Source organism: Vulpes vulpes, chromosome 14, assembly GCF_048418805.1.
Source record: "Vulpes vulpes isolate BD-2025 chromosome 14, VulVul3, whole genome shotgun sequence".
Taxonomy (NCBI): domain Eukaryota; kingdom Metazoa; phylum Chordata; class Mammalia; order Carnivora; family Canidae; genus Vulpes; species Vulpes vulpes.
The window spans coordinates 106347063-106364418 of NC_132793.1; the positions used below are offsets into that span (position 1 = coordinate 106347063).

General features: G+C 56.9%; 1 protein-coding gene across 4 annotated transcripts; it reads right to left on the minus strand.

Annotated features, from left to right (window-relative positions):
• Window positions 1–88: 88 nt before the first annotated feature.
• On the minus strand, window positions 89–16037 carry CIB2 (calcium and integrin binding family member 2). Of its 4 annotated transcripts, none has more exons than XM_025999984.2 (6): window positions 15693–16037; window positions 10924–10958; window positions 4434–4545; window positions 2827–2974; window positions 822–1017; window positions 89–690 (listed from the first exon to the last, which is right to left on the minus strand). In XM_025999984.2, the coding sequence occupies exons 1-6, from the start codon at window positions 15741–15743 to the stop codon at window positions 669–671; spliced, it is 564 nt and encodes a 187-aa protein (XP_025855769.1). In that variant the 5' UTR covers window positions 15744–16037; the 3' UTR covers window positions 89–668. The 4 variants fall into 4 exon arrangements, with proteins under 4 accessions (XP_025855769.1, XP_025855778.1, XP_025855787.1 ...); XM_025999993.2 differs by having other exon boundaries at window positions 10728–10958; window positions 15693–15910; XM_026000002.2 differs by lacking the exon at window positions 10924–10958 and having other exon boundaries at window positions 15693–15874.
• Between the last annotated feature and the right edge of the window lie 1319 nt (window positions 16038–17356).

Below are 17356 nucleotides of genomic sequence, written 5' to 3' on the forward strand. Positions count from 1 at the left end.
CTTGACCCCGAGGGGACTAACTAGTGGTGGGATTTCAAGGAGAAAGGGACCTTTGAGTGTATCCTAGTGTCAGCAGGCAGACCACGGGGACATCAAAGTGCTTTACTACTGGGAATTCACATATGTGTGGGTAGGATGCACCAGTGAAAACTCCACATCTCAGGAGAGCAGGGGGTGGGGTGCCCAGGGCTCAGAGCCAGGGACAGGGACAGAGCAGAGCCCTGGGCCCACCATCCTCCCAGCTTCACATTGGGGGGGTTGGGGTGCAGCCCAGCTGTGGGTTTTGGAAGACTGCATAGCTCATAAAATCTTGTCCTCTTTCTCTTTTCACTTTGCCCTGGGCAACCCGGGATGCCTGCCCAGCACTCGGGACACATCTGTGTCCCCTGCCCCATAATGTCTCTGCCTTTCCTCCCAGTGGGGCCCTTCCTGACAGGGAGAGGACCGGGGTCTGGGGGCTCAGGGGCACAGATGGAGGGCCTGGGAGGGGCCCTGCTCCCCACATCCCCCTTCCCTGGTTAAGGATTTTTTGCTCAAAGGGCCAAGGAAATGTTGGTGGGTACAACCCCAGAGGCTGCAGCCTCTTTCTGGGCAGCATGGAGGTCACACTTGTGTAGACAACAGAGCCAGGCGGTCGGCTTTGGGGCCCTCATGCCCTGGTGGTGTCCTCAGATCCGGATGTGGAAGGTGCTGGAAAGAGAGGAAGGGCCCTCAGCAGAAAGCTCACTGAACCCCACCCCAGTGTCGACCGGTCCCTTAGGAGGACACGGCTGACTAACTCCAAGGCGGGGGGGGGGGGCAGTCGTCCCCAGGGGCCGCACCTGAGGAAGTCAGGGGCCTTGGCGATCATGTCCTCAAAGTCAGCGAAGCCCAGCTTGCCGTCCCCATCCAGGTCTGCCTCCTCAATGACCTTGTCACACACAAGCACCACCTCGTCCTCATCTAGCTCCGACTTAGTGAGCCGCGCCAGCGTGCGCTCCAAGTCCTCCTTACAGATGAAGTTGTCTGTGTTGAAGTCTGCGGGCAGGTAGGTAGGGGTGCTCAGGCCGGGCCCCCAACATGCCACCCCGTGTGCCCAGGCCCCGGCTGACTACCACAACCCACAGGCCAACGCTCATGACCCCATGACACCTCCGCCATGGCTGCAGGTATGAACCTAGCCTGAGACGCTTGCAAGTCCAAGTCTGAGGCTTGGGCCACCAGGCCTCCTGACACACCTGCAGTACGCCCCGTGTGCCCTCAGGAACAGAGGGAAGCAAGGCCCAGGAAGGCCAGCGACTAAATCAAGCTCAGAGAGCTGCTTGGAGGGGGAGGCAGGATACTGCCTGGGCCTGTTGCCACTAAGCACCCTTGCCCAACCACGTTCTTTACACTGCACCACAGGGCCTCCTGAAGGCCCCCCAGCAGGCTGGTCGTGGTCAGAAGACTCAGAAGCCCCTTGGAGGGACGCCCAGGCTGGCCCCTGGGCACACTTGGCAGAAGGCACCACCACTGCCCAAAGCATGGCCGCACGGCTTGCAACAGTGGCTTGCAGCAGTGACTACACCCTCCCCTCATCTTCAGCTCAGCTTCTGGATCTTGGGCCCCTCCTCTACCCAGAGTGCCCCTCCCACTTGTCTATCCAACAAATTCCCATTGGCACCCCCGGGGGGCTTTCTAAGCCTTAGGGCTCCCCGCTCCTGGGCCTCTGCCACTAGCCACACCCTGACGAGAAGGGCAGTGATGAAGACCGTGCCCACTAGCGGGCATGTCACACGCTCTGCCTCATGGCCCCGCCTACACAAGCTGAGTGGTAGGTCCAGGGAGAGTCCCTACCATACACAGATGAAGAAACAGGTCCTGCAAGGGGCATGTGACCTGAAGGGACATCCCTGGTCAGGACCAGGGCCCAGAGCCCAGCCCCTTGACAGGTACCTCCACATTGGCCCGTGAGTGCCTCTGGGGTCGGCACGGGTAAGAGTCACCGCCACCCCCCTGGGGGCTCCTGGGAAGCTCTGTGGGGATGTGCTGGCTGGCTGGACTCCTGTGCCCCCTTGCTGCGGTGAAGCCAAGGCCCAGGGAGGGCGTGACCTTTGCTGGAAGTCAGGCCCCAACACCAAGCCCTGTGTCCCGGGTGCCTTTCCTGCTGTCCCGCAGCTGGGGCAGCAGTGAGCCTCGGTGCCGCCATCCTGCCCCCTCCCCACCCAGCTGTACTCCCATTGCTCACTGGCCGATGACAGCCTGCCCTGTGAGTGATGCCCCATGTGAGATGTGGAGGGTGGACCCACTGATGTGCACACATACGGCAGTGCTGCGTGCACCCAGACCAGGCCTCTGATGTGGGCACAGTGGCTACGAGAGGAGAAAGCATGAGAGGCTCCGGAGCCACAGGGTGGCCACAGGTGCCGGGACAGGTCTGTCGGGGCTCCTCTGCTAGCAGGGACCCAGCCCTCCCTGGAACTCCACCTCAGGAGGGTAGGCAGTCCATGAAGGTCCATCCTCTGGAGCCCAGTGCCCTCTGGTGGTCAGCATGACTGTGGCGCTGGGAGCCTGGTGCCTGGCAGAGGCCCCTCCCCAGCCCCCTACCTCTGGCTCAGACCTCAGAATCCAGAACTGCCCACCTGCAATCCTGTGGCGCCCTGGAGCCCCAGCACCTGGTCCACGTTCCCTAGCTGGCTCCTCACAGCCTGTCCTGTGACCTCCTCATGAAACCCGGCACCTCCCTACTGTTCCGTCCACTGGGCACAGCTGTCCCTACCTGTGATGTCCACGTGGCCCCCCTTGCTCCCAGGCCCCTGCACCCCTACATGCTGCTACCCGCAGGTATGCAGTCTTCTAGGCCCATACCGTAGATCTTGAAGGCATAGTTTGCCTTGAGCTCTCGGGGTGCTGACTCACACAGCACGGAGAACATGTCCACAAAGTCATTGAAGGTAAGGTTCCCCTCGCCATCCTCAGAAAAAGCCTCTACGATCCTTTCCTTGAAGGGGTTCTCCTGCAGGAAACAACCAGCATCACATGGGTACATGGGGACTGAGCAGACTCAAGAAAGACAGCAATGATGTGTGTGGCCTTGGACAAGTGACCTAACCCCTCTGAGCCCCCACATGCCCATCTGCAAAGTGGGGATGACAAATGGGCCTGCTGGGCTGCTGTGCGAGGGGCTGGATAAAGTATGACAGGTGGGGGTGCAAAGCCAGGCTGAGGTGCACTCACAGCAGGCACTGCCTCATGTCAAGCAGGGGCACCCCCCACCACTGCTCAGAGGGGTGCACAGGGGTGGAAGAGAAGAGGCGGCCCAGGGCACAGGCAGGGGACAGGGTCACCGGAGGCAGAGGTGGGGCCCCTGAGGCTCGGAGAAAGGGCCGGGATAAGCAACAGGACTCGAAGGGGCAGTCAGAACCCAGGCCATCAATCACCAGACCGCTCACGGCCTCTAGCCCCAGGGATCCTCCCTCTGATCCCCGGTCTCTCGGGGCTCTTCTTTAGAGTCCCCCACCCCAACTGGGCTTGGCCACTCCCACTCTGTGCCTGCGTGGCTACTGCCAGTGCCCCTGCCCCTGCAGTGATCCTCTGAGCCAGGGCGCTTCTCTAGGCAGACTGGACACCTGCCCAGGGGCAAGCTTGGGCCTCACTGTCCCTCGGGACTGAGGTCACAGCCAGGACACAGGCCAGAGAGGATGCCACATGGTGCTGTGACCCCAGAGTCACACATCCAAGGCCTAGCAAGGGGCTAGTGGCAAAGTCCCACAGCAGTGTAGAGTCCTGCCCCCATTGCTAACCTCCCCTACTGCCGGAAAGCACTTGACCACCAAAAAACACACAAAATGAAACTTTTGTGTCAGATACATGTGTGGTCTGAGGTCCAGCAGGATCGGCCTTGCCTGGGAGCTTGCTGGAAAACAGAATCTCAGCCCACACCACCCACACTTGCTGACCCCATGTGTCTGTGTGTATTCTGGGCTGAGAAGGGAGGGTGTGGATGACCTGCTGTGAGAGGCCAAAGCCAGAAGAGGACACAGAATTATCCAAAAAAGCAGACGCAAGGGGGCGCCTGGGGGCTCAGTCGTTGGAGTGTGGGAGTCTTGGTCTTGGCCTTGTCCATGATCCATTATCTCAGGCCGAGCCCTACAGGGCTCTGTGTACCTTGTTGGCTTCCACCTCTCCCTCTTAAGTAAATACATAAAAACTTAAGGGAAAAAAAACCAGACACAAATCCTGCCACATGGAGCCAACTGGCCATCTCACAAGGGGGCAGCAGTGAACATGGCACCCTATGGCCCCCACATATGGAACTCCTGTTTAGAGCACAGGGGAGGAAACAGGTACAGAGGAGTTCAGTGACCCTTTTGGGCCCACACAGCCACGAAGGGTAGATCCGGCCTCAACCCAGGTCTGGGGGCCTCTGTTGTACCCCCAGCCCACCTGCCCAGCAGCAATGGCCTCTCTCGTACCCGGAGCTCCGGCATCTGGATGATGAGGCTCATGGGCACATGGACGATGGGGCTCTTCCGGTAATCCATCGGGACGAGGTTGGGAGCCAGCTCATAGAACCGTGCATGGAGCCTACAAGGGAGACAGAGGGGAAGAGCTGGAGGGGGTGCTCCCCCTGAGCCCCAGCGGCCAAGGCTGCCCCACTTGCACCCAGATGCACTATGGCCCCAGCCCAGGGAGGTTAAGAGCCATTTGTCTAGGACACACAACAACTTCAGAGACCAGGGCCCATAACTGGAATGAAGGTCTGGAGATCCAGAGCAAGGATTCTTCACCACTCTGCCCCAGGCCTAAAGCTGCTGAAGCCCAGGCCCAGTGCTGGCCCATCCCCAAGCCAGGCTCTGAGGGTTGGGTCTCTGGAAGCTGCCAGCAGCCCCCACTCCCATCCACAGGAGGCTAGCGTGAACCAACCCGGACCCCGGGCCAGGTCCCTAGCTCCTCTCACCTCGCTGGGCAGCCCGCCACTCAGAACACAAGTCCACCTGCACACTGCACAGAACCTCAAGGGTGTGAGGCCACCTGACCCTGGCTAAGGTGGAGGTCCCTCCCTGATGATTCAGCCCTCTCCTGCCCTATCCACACCCCTAACATCCTAGAGAACAGCCCCAACTTTAGCCCCAAATACAGTGTAGTTCCAATGAAGCCATGTTCATGACATGCTGCCAGACAAGGGGACAAGCTGCCAGGGGCCCAGGGGGGGGGACCCTGCTCAAGGTGAGGTCCAAGACTGCTGGGGATGGGACTGAAGTGGCCCCACCTGCCCTGGACACACCCCAAAGCCAGGACACACTTCAAGGTCCCCCCGGAGCAGGTCCAGCAACACAGCCACCCAACCCTCTCCAGCACTCGCTGGGCTCCCACAGGTAACATCAGCCCCATTGAGCAAGTGCTCCCTCTGTGCCGGGCTCTGCAACAATCCCCCATGTGGATTACTCAATCTCCAAACCACCCCAACAGGTGGGTGTAAGTCTCTCCATTTCTCAGGTATGGAAACCAAGGCTTCGACGGTTAGGAGCCTGTCCCAGCACACCAGAGTAGTGGGGTGAGGGCTGAACCTAAGGCAGAGCCCAAAGCCACGAGCCCACTCCCCCAGTCACAAATTCCCAAAAGTCCTGAAACCACAAGGAAGTTCCATGGCTTAGATACACAGAGCTGGAGGGAAAAAACCCAAAGCCTGTCCCCTGCCAGTGAGCAGGTATTGGGTGACAGGACCAAGCAGGACTCTCCCCCAGGGGCACGAGGGCTTTCTTTGCTTTTGCTTTTGGTGTTAAGGAAAAATCTGTCCTTTTTTACTATCCCCAAACACGGAAACAGGACTTACCACAATTTATGCAACTGCTTTCGTGTACTCCACAGATATGTTAAACTGCCAGCTGTAATAATGTTCCCTGCTCCTGCTCCTTGACCCTGACATGCTGGGATGTGATGCTGGATGTCCCTGGGGGGTCACCTGACACCTCCAAAGTCACGTGGGGTGCCTGCAGCAGATCAAGACTGGAGCCCTACCCACACCTCAGTAGCTGGTGGGCCAACCCACTGGCGAGTGAACCCCTATCCATCCTCACACGTGTGGGCGTCAGAGGACACCCTGCTAAAAGCACCTGGCCCTTAGCTGCCTGCCTGTCAAGGGCACCCCGCAAGGGGGGACCTGGTAGAGGGGCTGAGTGCTGGCAGGTCAAGGTGTCCCTTGGAGTGGGAAGGCCAACTTCGGCCCTTACTCTAGAACTAAGTGACTCTGCAATTTCTTTTTTGGGGGGGAGGCACTCAACGAGAATTTGGAAGGCCGAATCACTGTGAAAGAAAGTGCAAACAGGGAACCACATCCTTGCTACCCCTCCTCCCTGCGCAAGCCCTGACTTCTGGGAAACTCTTGGGAGTCCGCTGTCAGGCCCAGGGGCAGGCCTCCCTACCCTTTGCACCCAGCCTCCGTGCTACGTGGGCCGTTTCAGAGCACAGGGCAAACCAGTAGATGCCTCCCCAGCTATTTTAGAGAGTGAACGAGCACCCTGCCAGTTGAACCCAACGGGCAGTGTACACAGCGGGCCGACGGCATCACACACGTGATACACACACCCTGGACAGTACTTGCACATCAAGTCCAACAGTGCTATAAGATTCAAGCATTCGGGCCGCAGAGGACTCCTGCCAGGAGTGCAAGGACGGACCAGAGTTTGAAAATCTGTGACTACAAATCATATGAATAGGTTAAAATTTTTTAAATTAACTCAGTAGCTGCATTTGTGACTGCATGGTTATATGAACACAGAAAAAACCCCAATAGTATTCACCCCATATTTACAGCGATGGCCCCCACAAGGTCAGAGCAGATAGGAGTGAGGGGAAGGGGCTGGCTGCCACTTACTACCTCACCCACGGCTGAACTGCTGGAATTTTTAGAGTATTTATTTATACAAACAAGTATTTTTAAAGTATTAACTTTTATCAATAAAAAAATCTTAAAATCCTCCATGAAACAGAAAGAAAAGGATACTCTACATTGTCAATACCATACTTAAACTGTGAATTGCCAGAGATGTGCCCAGGAGAACAGGGCGCCCATTGTCACTATCGTTAGAGCCCTGGTCAATGTGATCAGTGAGGGGCAGGCAGTATGTGTAAATATTGGAAAGGAGAAGGCAAAGTATTTGCCAAAACCAAAAATAATCAATTTAAAAACCATCTGAATGAGAAAGGGCTCAGCAGCCCTTCTACACAAAAGTTTTCTCTGTACCCACATCAGCATATTCAAAAATAAGAGGGGATCCCTGGGTGGCTCAGCAGATTAGCGCCGCTTTCAGCCCAGGGCATGATCCTGGAGGCCCGGGATCAAGTCCCACAGGCTCCCTGCATGGAGCCTGCTTCTCCCTCTGTCTGTGTCTCTGCCTCTCTCTCTCTCTCTCATGAATAAATAAATAGAATCTTGCAAAAATAAAAATAAAAAAAGATACAGGGACGCCTGGGTGGCTCAGCAGTTTAGCATCTGCCTTTGGCTCTGGTCATGATCCTGGGGTCTTGGGATGGAGTCCCGCATCGGACTCCCTGCAAGGGAGCCTGCTTCTTCCTCTGCCTACGTCTCTGCTTCCCTCTTTGTGTGTCTCATGAATAAATAAATTCTTTAAAAACCAAAAATAAGATATATATAAAAAACCTAATTCACAATAGGAAAAAAACACACCAAAATCCCCCAGAAAAACAAAGTATAAGATAAATACAAAGTGTGTAGAAGATATAACATATTTAGGCAGAATCTTATAATCGTGACAACCATTTCTTCATTGTCCTGCAAAATGAATACAATCTTTTTTTTTAAAAGATTTTATTTATTCATGAGACACACACACACAGAGGCAGAGACACAGGTAGAGGGAGAAGCAGGCTCCATCCAGGGAGCCCGATGTGGGCCTCGATCCCAGGTCTCTGGGATCATGCCCTGGGCTGCAGGCAGCACTAAACCGCTGAGCCACCCGGGCTGCCCAAATGAATACAATCTTAACCACAATCTGCAATGGAATGATTTGAGAACTTATGAGAACATGTGACATGATTCACAGGTCTGTGGGGCAGAATAAATGCAGGAGGGTGGGGATGGCCCTGAAGGAAGGATGTCTGGGGAGTATCCGCCTCTGGGATGTGAAAACAGTTTGAAGAACAGCAGGTCACCCCACAGCCCAGGGATGTCCAGTGTGAGGGAAGACAGTCCATAGCAAACAGCACTTGAAATCACAGACACTTGGATTCTTCTGGAAGTCACAGACTGGTGGTCCACATTTAGGCCAAGCGTGCACGTTAACAATAACTAAGTTTAACTAAAATATAGGTTTTATAGTTGCCCAAACCTACAAATGAAAGCCCTGGATGAAGAATCTGGATCTGCCCAAGGCAACCAACCCCTGGACTGGGGAAGGAACCAGAGACCCCTCTTACAGCAACTCCCCGACGGGGCTCCACTTATGTACGACACATCTCTGCCCTGCCGAGTGAGAGGACCTTGGGAAAGTGAATGACTGGGGGGCAGGAGACAAAGATACAGACAGCCAGTGTGCCGGGGGGTTTGGAGGTGGCTGGCGGCATGGGCACAGGGCTGGGATGGCGGATCAGCAGTAAAAATCAAAAGACTTAAAAAGTGCCTATACCTTTTAATCCAGAAACCTGTTGGAAATTTATCTCAAAGAAATAATCTGAGGTGTGAGTTATAGTCGTGGTGCCATGAGGCCATTCACTGCAGCGCTAACTATAATGGTGATGTGCAGAAAATCTACGTGTCCAACTAAATGAATTGATAACATGGCCTTGTCATTTCTTTTCTTACCTATTTTTACATTTTGCCTAAGGAAGAGTAATTTTAAGTAAATTATAAAACAACATGATGCAAAATTTTGATACACACTCTCAAAGGAAAAATACTGGACTGATACATACCACAAGGTTCAATACACAGAAGAGTTAATGGTTATTCTCTGTGAGGAGCAGGATTAGGGGTAACACTTTGTCTTCTCTTGATTGGCTTTATTTTAGAATTTTTCTGGAGTCATCATGTATCACATAGGACGTAAAAAAAATTATAAGTAATTAAAACAAACAACACAAATTCTGAAAATGGTGGGAAAACTAAAGCATGATAGAAATTAACACCCAGGCAAGCACCACTGGGTGCCCTGAGGGGCAAGGACTCACTGGGGAGCACAGGCTCCCTGTGGGCAGAGGGGAGTCAAGCATACCCACAGGAAGGAAGAGGGGTAAATCAGAGGGGATGAGGGGGCATTGCCCACTGAGGCCCAGTGTTAGGGGTGGAAAAGCTGTACCCTGACCGCAAGTGGATCCACGGAGGCGGGGGCAGGGTGGCCGAAGAGGCCTGTCCGATAGTTCGATAGTTATCAATGACCCAGGGCTGCAAGGAACCTGCTACTCAGGTTTCATCCCGCCATCTGGTGAATGCTCAGGGTGCAGCTCACCAGCAATGGTGGGCTGGGGATGAGGGGGAGGAAGGCCCTGCGTCTGGGGCCTGGCTCTGCTGCTGGCCCTCTCCTTGCCCTGCCTGGACTTGAGATGTGAACAGTGGAGGGGGCTCACTCAGCAGGGGTGGTCAGTTCCTGGTTAAGTCCTCCTGGCCCTTGCTGGGGCCTAGAGAGAAAGCTGGACAAAAGTGAAAGCACCAAACTGGTAACAGAGCTATCGTGGTTCCTCCAGAGACAATTATCCCACGCACTGCCTGGTCTCACCACCCTTCCTGAGGGTGCACGGAGAGGCCCCATAACCCCAGGTAGCCTGTGTTGTGCCCAGGGCCTCCCAGCCACAGGGGCCGGGGCAGGAGACAGCTCCAGGGAACACTGCTATCTCCACGGTCCTCCCCAGCAGCTGCTACAACCATCTTCCTCTCAACACCACCACTCTGCAGAGGCAGCACCAGGCCTGGCCCCTTGGGTCCCCAGTGAGCATTAACACTGTGGCAGAGCCCCAAATGAACCAGAGTATGCAGCAGGGAATTAGGGGGACATCCAGCTGCTAGGAGGGGTGCTTTCTCCCCATTTGAAATCCAGGTCTACTTCGGGCTCTGGGCTGAGCTACAGAGGCTGGGGTGCTAAAGGGTTCAGAGTTGGGCAGGCCAGGGCTGTGGGAGGCAGCCACAGTTTGGGGCCTGTCCCCTCACCCTGCCTCTCCACGGTGGTGAAAGTGGGTGTCCCTATCTACCCAGACAACAGATTGAAGAGCAGCCTGGGCAGAGAAAGGCCAAGGGACACTGCCATCTGAGCACAGTGGTCAGGACAGTGACACAGCACAGCTTGCTTGGGAAGCTGTTACTGGCTCTACCCCAGCCTGCCCTGAGACCTCCAGGGAAAGTAAGTAGTCCTGTGACCTTGCCAGTTTTTAATGCCACCTGGTAACTCAGGCCCAGGGCCTGCAAGGCTCCTGGGGCCAGGTTTCCTGGCATTCTGTGGGTCGTGCTATCTGATCCTGGGGCCCTAAGTTGCCAGCCCCTCCTCATCTCTCCCATCAAAGCCAAAGAATGGGGTTGCCCTGGAAAAGGAAGAGCCCATGGGCAGCTCACGGGTGCTATGGGCATACAGGCCAGGGCCTGGACTTCTGGACCTCCCAGGAGCAGGAAGACATCAGAGTTGGAGCCATAGGCCAGATCTTTGGGTCCTGGCTAAGTGACTGACCAGTTGCTAGCCTCATCCGCAAAGTGGGGATAAAAGGATTCTCCTGTTACATGGTTACAGTGAGGATAAAATGAAAAGGTGCCTGAAACCACCCACCACGGAGCCTGGAGCCTGGCGCACAGTTCAGAGATGCTCGATTCCTGGCCGAAGGATGTGGGCTCAGGCGGGTGGGGAGCTCTCGAGTTCACGGCCGCCTGGCTGATGGTCGTCCACACCTCTAGCCAGCACAGCCAGACCTGCGAGGTCCCCAGCCCCCGCCCCAGCTCCGAAGGATGACCGAGAAGCCACTTACTTGAGGATATCCTTCTTATTGAAGAAGGTGCAGTCCTGCAAAGGGAAAACACACACACACAGTCCCTTGCAAGTCCCAGGCTCCTCTTCCCCTCAGGATCTCACAGGAAGGCCCTGGGGCAAAAGACTCACTATTGCCCCTCCCTGGCCTGCCCCAACCCCTGCCCTACCCAGTCCCCGGCCCAAAGGGCCCTGGAAGCGGCCTCCTGAAGCTCTTGACCTGGCCCAGGAACCATGTGCATGGGGTGGGGGACTGTGAAGCTCCTTGAGGGAGCTCATTCACAGGCAAATAGAATGGTCAGAGGTGGAAGCCACTGATTTGCGGACTGCCCTGTGGGACAGCAGAGAGAGAGGCTGCGAGACAAGTCAGGTGTAAGGGCCACAGGGGTGCGCCATCCACACTATAGCCCCGTGGCACTGTGCGTGGCTGTGGGCAGCAGCTCATGTGCAGAGACAGAGGATTCCAGGTACACAGGCTGGACAAGCTACAGCATCTATCTGGCATCTGAAGCTGCAGGAATAGATGAGGTCACATGGGAGACAGTGGAGGCTAGGAGTGTGGGAAAGAGTGTGGGAAAGTAGGATCAAGGAGGCAGGTGGGCAGGGAGGAACTGCTGGCATCTGGACAGACGCAAGGGCAGAGGCTTCCAAGGACCCTCGGGCAGCTCTCAGATCCTAAGGTTGCCCGCTCACGGACTCATTTCTGGTGTCCTGCCTTTGTCTGGATGGCGTGCCTGGTGATGATGGCCACTATTCCAGGCCACGATGGTAAGTATGGAGGTGAAAAGATCCCAGCAGCAAAAGGAATTTGTGCCTATCCCTACTCCCTGGCCCCTCTACCTTTGCCAGCTGTTGCCCCATGAAGGAACGCAGCACTTAGGCTCTGTTGAGCCCAGAGCCTCCTGGGGCAGCGTGCTGACTAGAGCTGGCTCCAACGAGGGGCTCACGGCTGCAGTCCAGCCTTGCAGCCAGCCAGGCCTGCCCAGGATGAGACCTAAAGCCACTAGGCACTGGAGCAGCTTGGACTGGGCAAGTGACTGGGCAAACATCCAGGGACTCACTGGGTGCCTACGGTAGAGCTGAGGGGGCGCTGGTAGGCTCCACATAGTCAGTGTGACCTTCTGGGCCACATGCTACTACCCAAAAGGTAGACTAAGAGCCCTTATGCTGCCCACCCATCTGGAGGGTGAGGCCATAGCTCCTCTGCTCCCTCCCCACCAAGCATGGATACCCTGCAGGCTTAAGACTCAGACCAGCATAAACTGTGTGGACTGATTACCTAAAGACCTAGATACCTGGAGCAGGCCCCAGGGGCAGACCTCCCTCAGCCCCCAGGCTGGTTTTGTGGCCTGAAGGAGATAGTGAGAAGGGCCAGGGCTTTCCCCACCAGCCTGGCAGGGGTGTCAGCATAACCAGAACAGGGAGAGGCCTGACTTCTGCTCTGTCCCCCTGGCCTGTCCTCTCTCCTTTGCCCTGGGAAGGAAGAGTCTGGGTCCCAAACCAAGGGCCCCACAAGCAAAAGATGAAAAAGCTTCTCACAGGACCCTGGTCCCTTATCAAAACCACTTATACCTAACTATGTCAATGGTCTTCAAGGTGTGCTTCCTGGATCGGCAGGACCCGATTCTCAGGGCCCACTCCAAACCTACTGAATCACCAACTCGGGGGAGAGGGGGCAGGAATCTGCATCTTTAAAAGATCCTCGGGTGACTCAGTGGTTTGGCGCCTGCCTTTGGCCCAGGGCACAATCCTGGAGTCCCGGGATCGAGTCCCACGTCCGGCTCCCGGCATGGAGCCTGCTTCTCCCTCTGCCTGTGTCTCTGCCTCTCTCTGTCTATCATGAATAAATAAATAAATCTTTAAAAAAATAAAAAATAAATAAAAGATCCTACATTCCCAGTGATGCCGATGCCTGCTAAAGTGAGGGCCTCAGCTCTAGAGCAGAATCACCTGGGGAGCTCCTGTGCCCTCTTTCAGCACGGACCAGGTCAATTAAAGCAGAATCCCTGAGGTAGAGCCAGACATCAGTTTTCAGAGCTCTTCTGGTGACTGCACTATACAGCCCAGGCTGAGAACCACACCCCCACCAGGCCATGACCATCACAGGCCTGGTCCACAGGGGCTCTGATTACCCAATTTTGTTCAATCCTCATCATTAGCCATGGTGGGGGGAGGGGGACTGGTGTTATCTCCCCATTCTGTCCCCATTCTGTAGGTGAGAAAATTGAGGTTCAGTGAAGTGGTTAGCTGGCTCTCAGCTGCACATGCAGCCCAGGATTGACTGCAACTCAGACCTTTGTGATTCTTGACCACAGTCCATTGGGAACAGAGCCCACCCATGACCACTGTATGCTGACTGCATCTGCTGTTACTCGGGATCTGGCACCTTGTGGGTGCTCAATATGGCAGGTGGTATGAGGAATCAGGCCTCCACATATGTGGAGCCTCTCACTGACTGAAGGTGTCAGTGAAGACATTGGCCCTGCCTATCCTAACCTCTCTCCTCTCTGAACACATGCAACAGCTGCCTCTAGGTTTTTTTTTTTCCTTTCTTTCTTTCTTTCTTTTTTTTTAATTCATGAGAAACACAGAGAGGAGAGAGAGGCAGAGACACAGGCAGAGGGAGAAGAAGGCTCCAGGCAGGGAGCCCGACATGGGACTCAATCCCAGGTATCCAGGATCACACCCTGGGCTGAAGGCGGTGCTAAACTGCTAAGCCACCTGGGCTGCCCGTGCCTCTAGGTTTTCAACATTACCAACAAAGCTGCCATGAACCTGCTCATCAACTGACGTTTTGCTTTGTCCTCTGTTGACTCATCACAAGGAGGTAGCTTACAGGGGATCAACATGGCAGGAACCTTAAAACGTTCTCAGGGTTCTGAGTAGCTTGGTGGTGTTGGCAAAAAAAAAGGTCTGTAATCATTCAAATTTCTGTCTTGTTTTGGATCCTTAGGTGGAGAGAGGAGGGGAGTCCACAGGTGAGTTACAGGACTTGCTCTTAACTGAGCACCTGGGCTGCCTGAGAACAGAGCAGAGAGCAGGGCCAAAGCAGGAGTGGTGGGTTCTGGGGAAGTCCGGGCCCTGTTTTGTAGTTTGAAGGGTTTGGGGGATGGATCGATTGATCAGGAAGGCAGAGGAGTCTGGAGAGAAGCCTGCACTTAAGAGTCACTGGCACCTGCATGGGGGTGGGGTGTCTATAACTGGGGCCCTGTCTGGCGTGGGGCTGGCTGGCTGGACAGCAGAGGGAGGGGTGCTGGGGCTCTCAGGTTCCCTGGGGATGGGGAGGGGGGTTGGTGGCAGTAACTGGGGCACTGGCTGGCGAGGGGCCAGTGGACAGAGGGAGGGGGGCTGGGGCTCTCAGGTCTCTTCAGCTCTCATTTTTCCAGCCTGTCTGGCCCTGGAGGAGGATCACAACCCAACACTGGACCTGGCTCCGAAGGGTAACCCGTAACCCAATGCCAGGCTGGTCTGAGTGGAAACCCAGGCTCTCACCCCCACAGGGCCACTCTTCACTTGTGAGCATGGTCTATGAACTTGGCTGTGCCCACCTCCAAGCCTGCGCCATCTCTGAACCTTGCAGAGCAAAAGCCCCCCTTCCCTCCTGGCACTCCGCAGCCCACTAAGGCCCTCCCCTAGAGCAGGCTGGGAAGGCTGGCCTCTGGGAAGGCTGGCTGGCAGGACTCCAGGACACCCAGCTCACACAGGCCCTGCCCCCAAACTAACCTGAAGGGACGGGCTCCTCAGCCTCCGTCTACTCTTCTGTAGCACAGGTGATAACCACCCGCTGTGAGGGCATCCATTCTGGGGCCTGGTACACAGCAGGTGCCCATGAGTATGGCTCTGGCGCCTTCCCAGGGCCTCATGTGGAGCTGACAACTGTTGACAGCCAGGGTTTCTGAGGCAAAGGGGCCTTTCTTCACCTCTGTCCACATCACAGGACTCACATGTCAAGCCCATTACCAAAATAAAAACTGGCGAAGGCAGCAGGCGGTGCTCATCTCCCCACAGCACACACTCCACCTGCGCCCCTGCCCAGGGGAGTCGGGTGGGGGCATCCAGTAGGGCCTCCACCGAGGCAGAGCACCCACCAAGGGAGGGAGGAGAGAGCCTGGTGCCTCAAGGGAGCTGTGGACAGTCCAGGGTGGCTGCAGGGCACAGGTCAGGGGGGGTGTGGGAGGCTGCAGGAGCCCGCGGGTCAGGCTGTGGGGCTTCATCCTGCACCAGGAACCCCCAACCCATCAGGGGGTCTTCAACCTGCACCCCGTCCTGAAACTGTGGGCAGCGGGCTGTGGATCTCGCTCCAGCCGGTCTCCTGGCTCTGGACGGGGTGGTCCAGCAGGGTCTGGCGGGGGACAGGGAGGTGGGAGGGTGTAGCTGCGGAGGGGCCCGGGGAACCAGCACCTGGCCTGCCTCCTTGCTCCAAGCATCTCCATGCTGGGGCCAGAGGGAAAGACCCCGACAGACAACACACCAACCTAAGCCTGCATTCAGGAGCGGACGCGCCCGACTGAGCCAGGCGGGACCCCGGTGTTTCTGCTCCGCACAGACCACGTCTCCGGCGCTGCGGGCCCTCGCTCCAGCCCACGGTCAGGGCCCGCCGAGGACGCGCACGGCGGGAGCGGCAGAGCTGCCTGGGGAGGGCCGGCTCGGCCCCGGCGGCGCGCCCGCCCTCAACGCAAGGCTGGGGAAACTGAGGCTGGAAGTCCCGCCCCAGGTCACGCCTCAGCGGGAGGCGGGGGGGGGGGGGCGCGGCGCGGAACGCCGGCTCACCTGGTAGTTGTCCAGCTGCTCCTCGGTGAAGATGGTCTGCTTGTTGCCCATGGCGGCCGGAGCCCGAGCCCGCGGCCCCGCGGCCACCCCGAGGCGGGAGCGCGACCGCGAGCCGGGCGGGGAGAGGCCGGGCGGGGAGAGGCGAGCGACCCCACCCCGTCAGCGGCCCTTCCCGCCGCGGGCGGCGCTGCCCCGCCTCTTCCCGCCTCCGGCCGGGTGCGGCCGGGACTTCCGGCAGGGCGGGGCGGGGACTTCCGGCAGGGCGGGGCCAGGCCTCCAGCTGGGCGTGGCCAGGACCTCAGGCCGAGAGGAACGGGGACTTCCAGCTGGACGGGACCGAGACTTCCGGCAGGGCGGGGCCGGACCTCCCGCGGCCGGGCCAAGACTTCCGGTCGGGCGGGGCCAGGACCGCCGGGTGGGCGGGGCCAGGACCTCCGACTGGGCGGGGCCAGGACCTCAGGGTGGACGTGGTGGGGATCCAAGGCAGCGCCGGGTTAGTGTGCCGAGGGCCTGGCGCCCGTCCACGTGGGGCGAGCCCTGGACAGGGTGCGGGCATCCAGGTGTCGCAGCGCGACCCCACGACCCAAGAGGGGTCAGTGAGCGGGAGGCCCACCTGGTCTCTGCCCGGACGTGGCGTCTCCGGGTCTTGCGGGGGCGGGCAGGATTCGTCAGCTTTCTTTGCATCCTGGGGCACGCACAGCGGACTGGAGAGGATTTACAGGACTTGGGAGTGTCCAGGGAGGCCCTCTGGGACTTGTAAGCAAACGCCAAAGACCTCAGCAGATAGTCACCGCCACGTCCAGCCCACACGTGCGTTCCTGCTAACCCCGGGAATGCTGATTCTACTGGTATTATCTGCATTTTACTGGGGAAACAAGCTGAGAGCCGATCAGCCACTCGCCTTGGATCCCACCCGCTGGACCTGGGTGCTGCTGACCTGTGGTTCTTCTGCACTTGCACTTCCTGAGTTTAGGACCTTACGCTTTAAAATAGGTGGTTGGTTTGTTTAGCCATTTGGGAGTCTCCAGTCCCAGGGTTTCTGATTTAGTCCATCTCGGGTGGCCCAGAATGTGGCGATCTGACAAGTTCCCGGGTGCTGCTGGTGCTGGGCCACACTTTGAGGATCACTGCTGGAGGCTTGGGGTTCCCATGGGAGCAGGGGTCCCTCTTGGCAGATAATCCCTGCTGTTTTTATATTTTCCTTTTCTCCCTGAGGTTCCTGTTTGGGGTTTCCCAACATTGTGCCACCTTCAGCTGAGAACAGCAGCCATCCCCTAAGCAGACAAGCCACCCTCTTCAAATCCCAATCAGTCGCTATGAGAAGACAAGGAAGCAATTCAGAAGCCCAGGAGATTGCTGACCAGCCTTCATGTAGATTGGACACATGTGGTGGAGGTTTCCGCCGCAGTAAAGGTGACAGGATATGTGAGCAGAAATTCGGGATTTTAGAACAGAAGGACTTAAGATTCTGTGTACCTCTCTTCTTTCCTGCATTTGAGTTAGGGAGCCTGAAGCCATCTCAGACCACACAATCACTGGTACAGGTTTTTCTTTCTGCTGTCTTAGATTGCCCAATGCCCAGGAGCAGGCCAGAATTCTGTGTTCAGATTCTGCTCGTACCTCGTGTCCCAGGTAGAGAAGCCAGAACCTCTACAAAGAGGAAT

What these genes read in the sequence shown, in the direction of transcription:
- CIB2 (XM_025999984.2), bottom strand. Translation starts at nt 15,743, where the DNA reads ATGGGCAACAAGCAGACCATCTTCACCGAGGAGCAGCTGGACAACTAC. An exon ending in AGCAGCTGGACAACTACCAG is followed by an intron (nt 10,959 to 15,692) that starts GTGAGCCGGCGT and finishes TTCCCTTTGCAG; the next exon opens with GACTGCACCTTCTTCAATAA. An exon ending in TCCAGATGCCGGAGCTCCGG is followed by an intron (nt 2,975 to 4,433) that starts GTACGAGAGAGG and finishes TGTTTCCTGCAG; the next exon opens with GAGAACCCCTTCAAGGAAAG.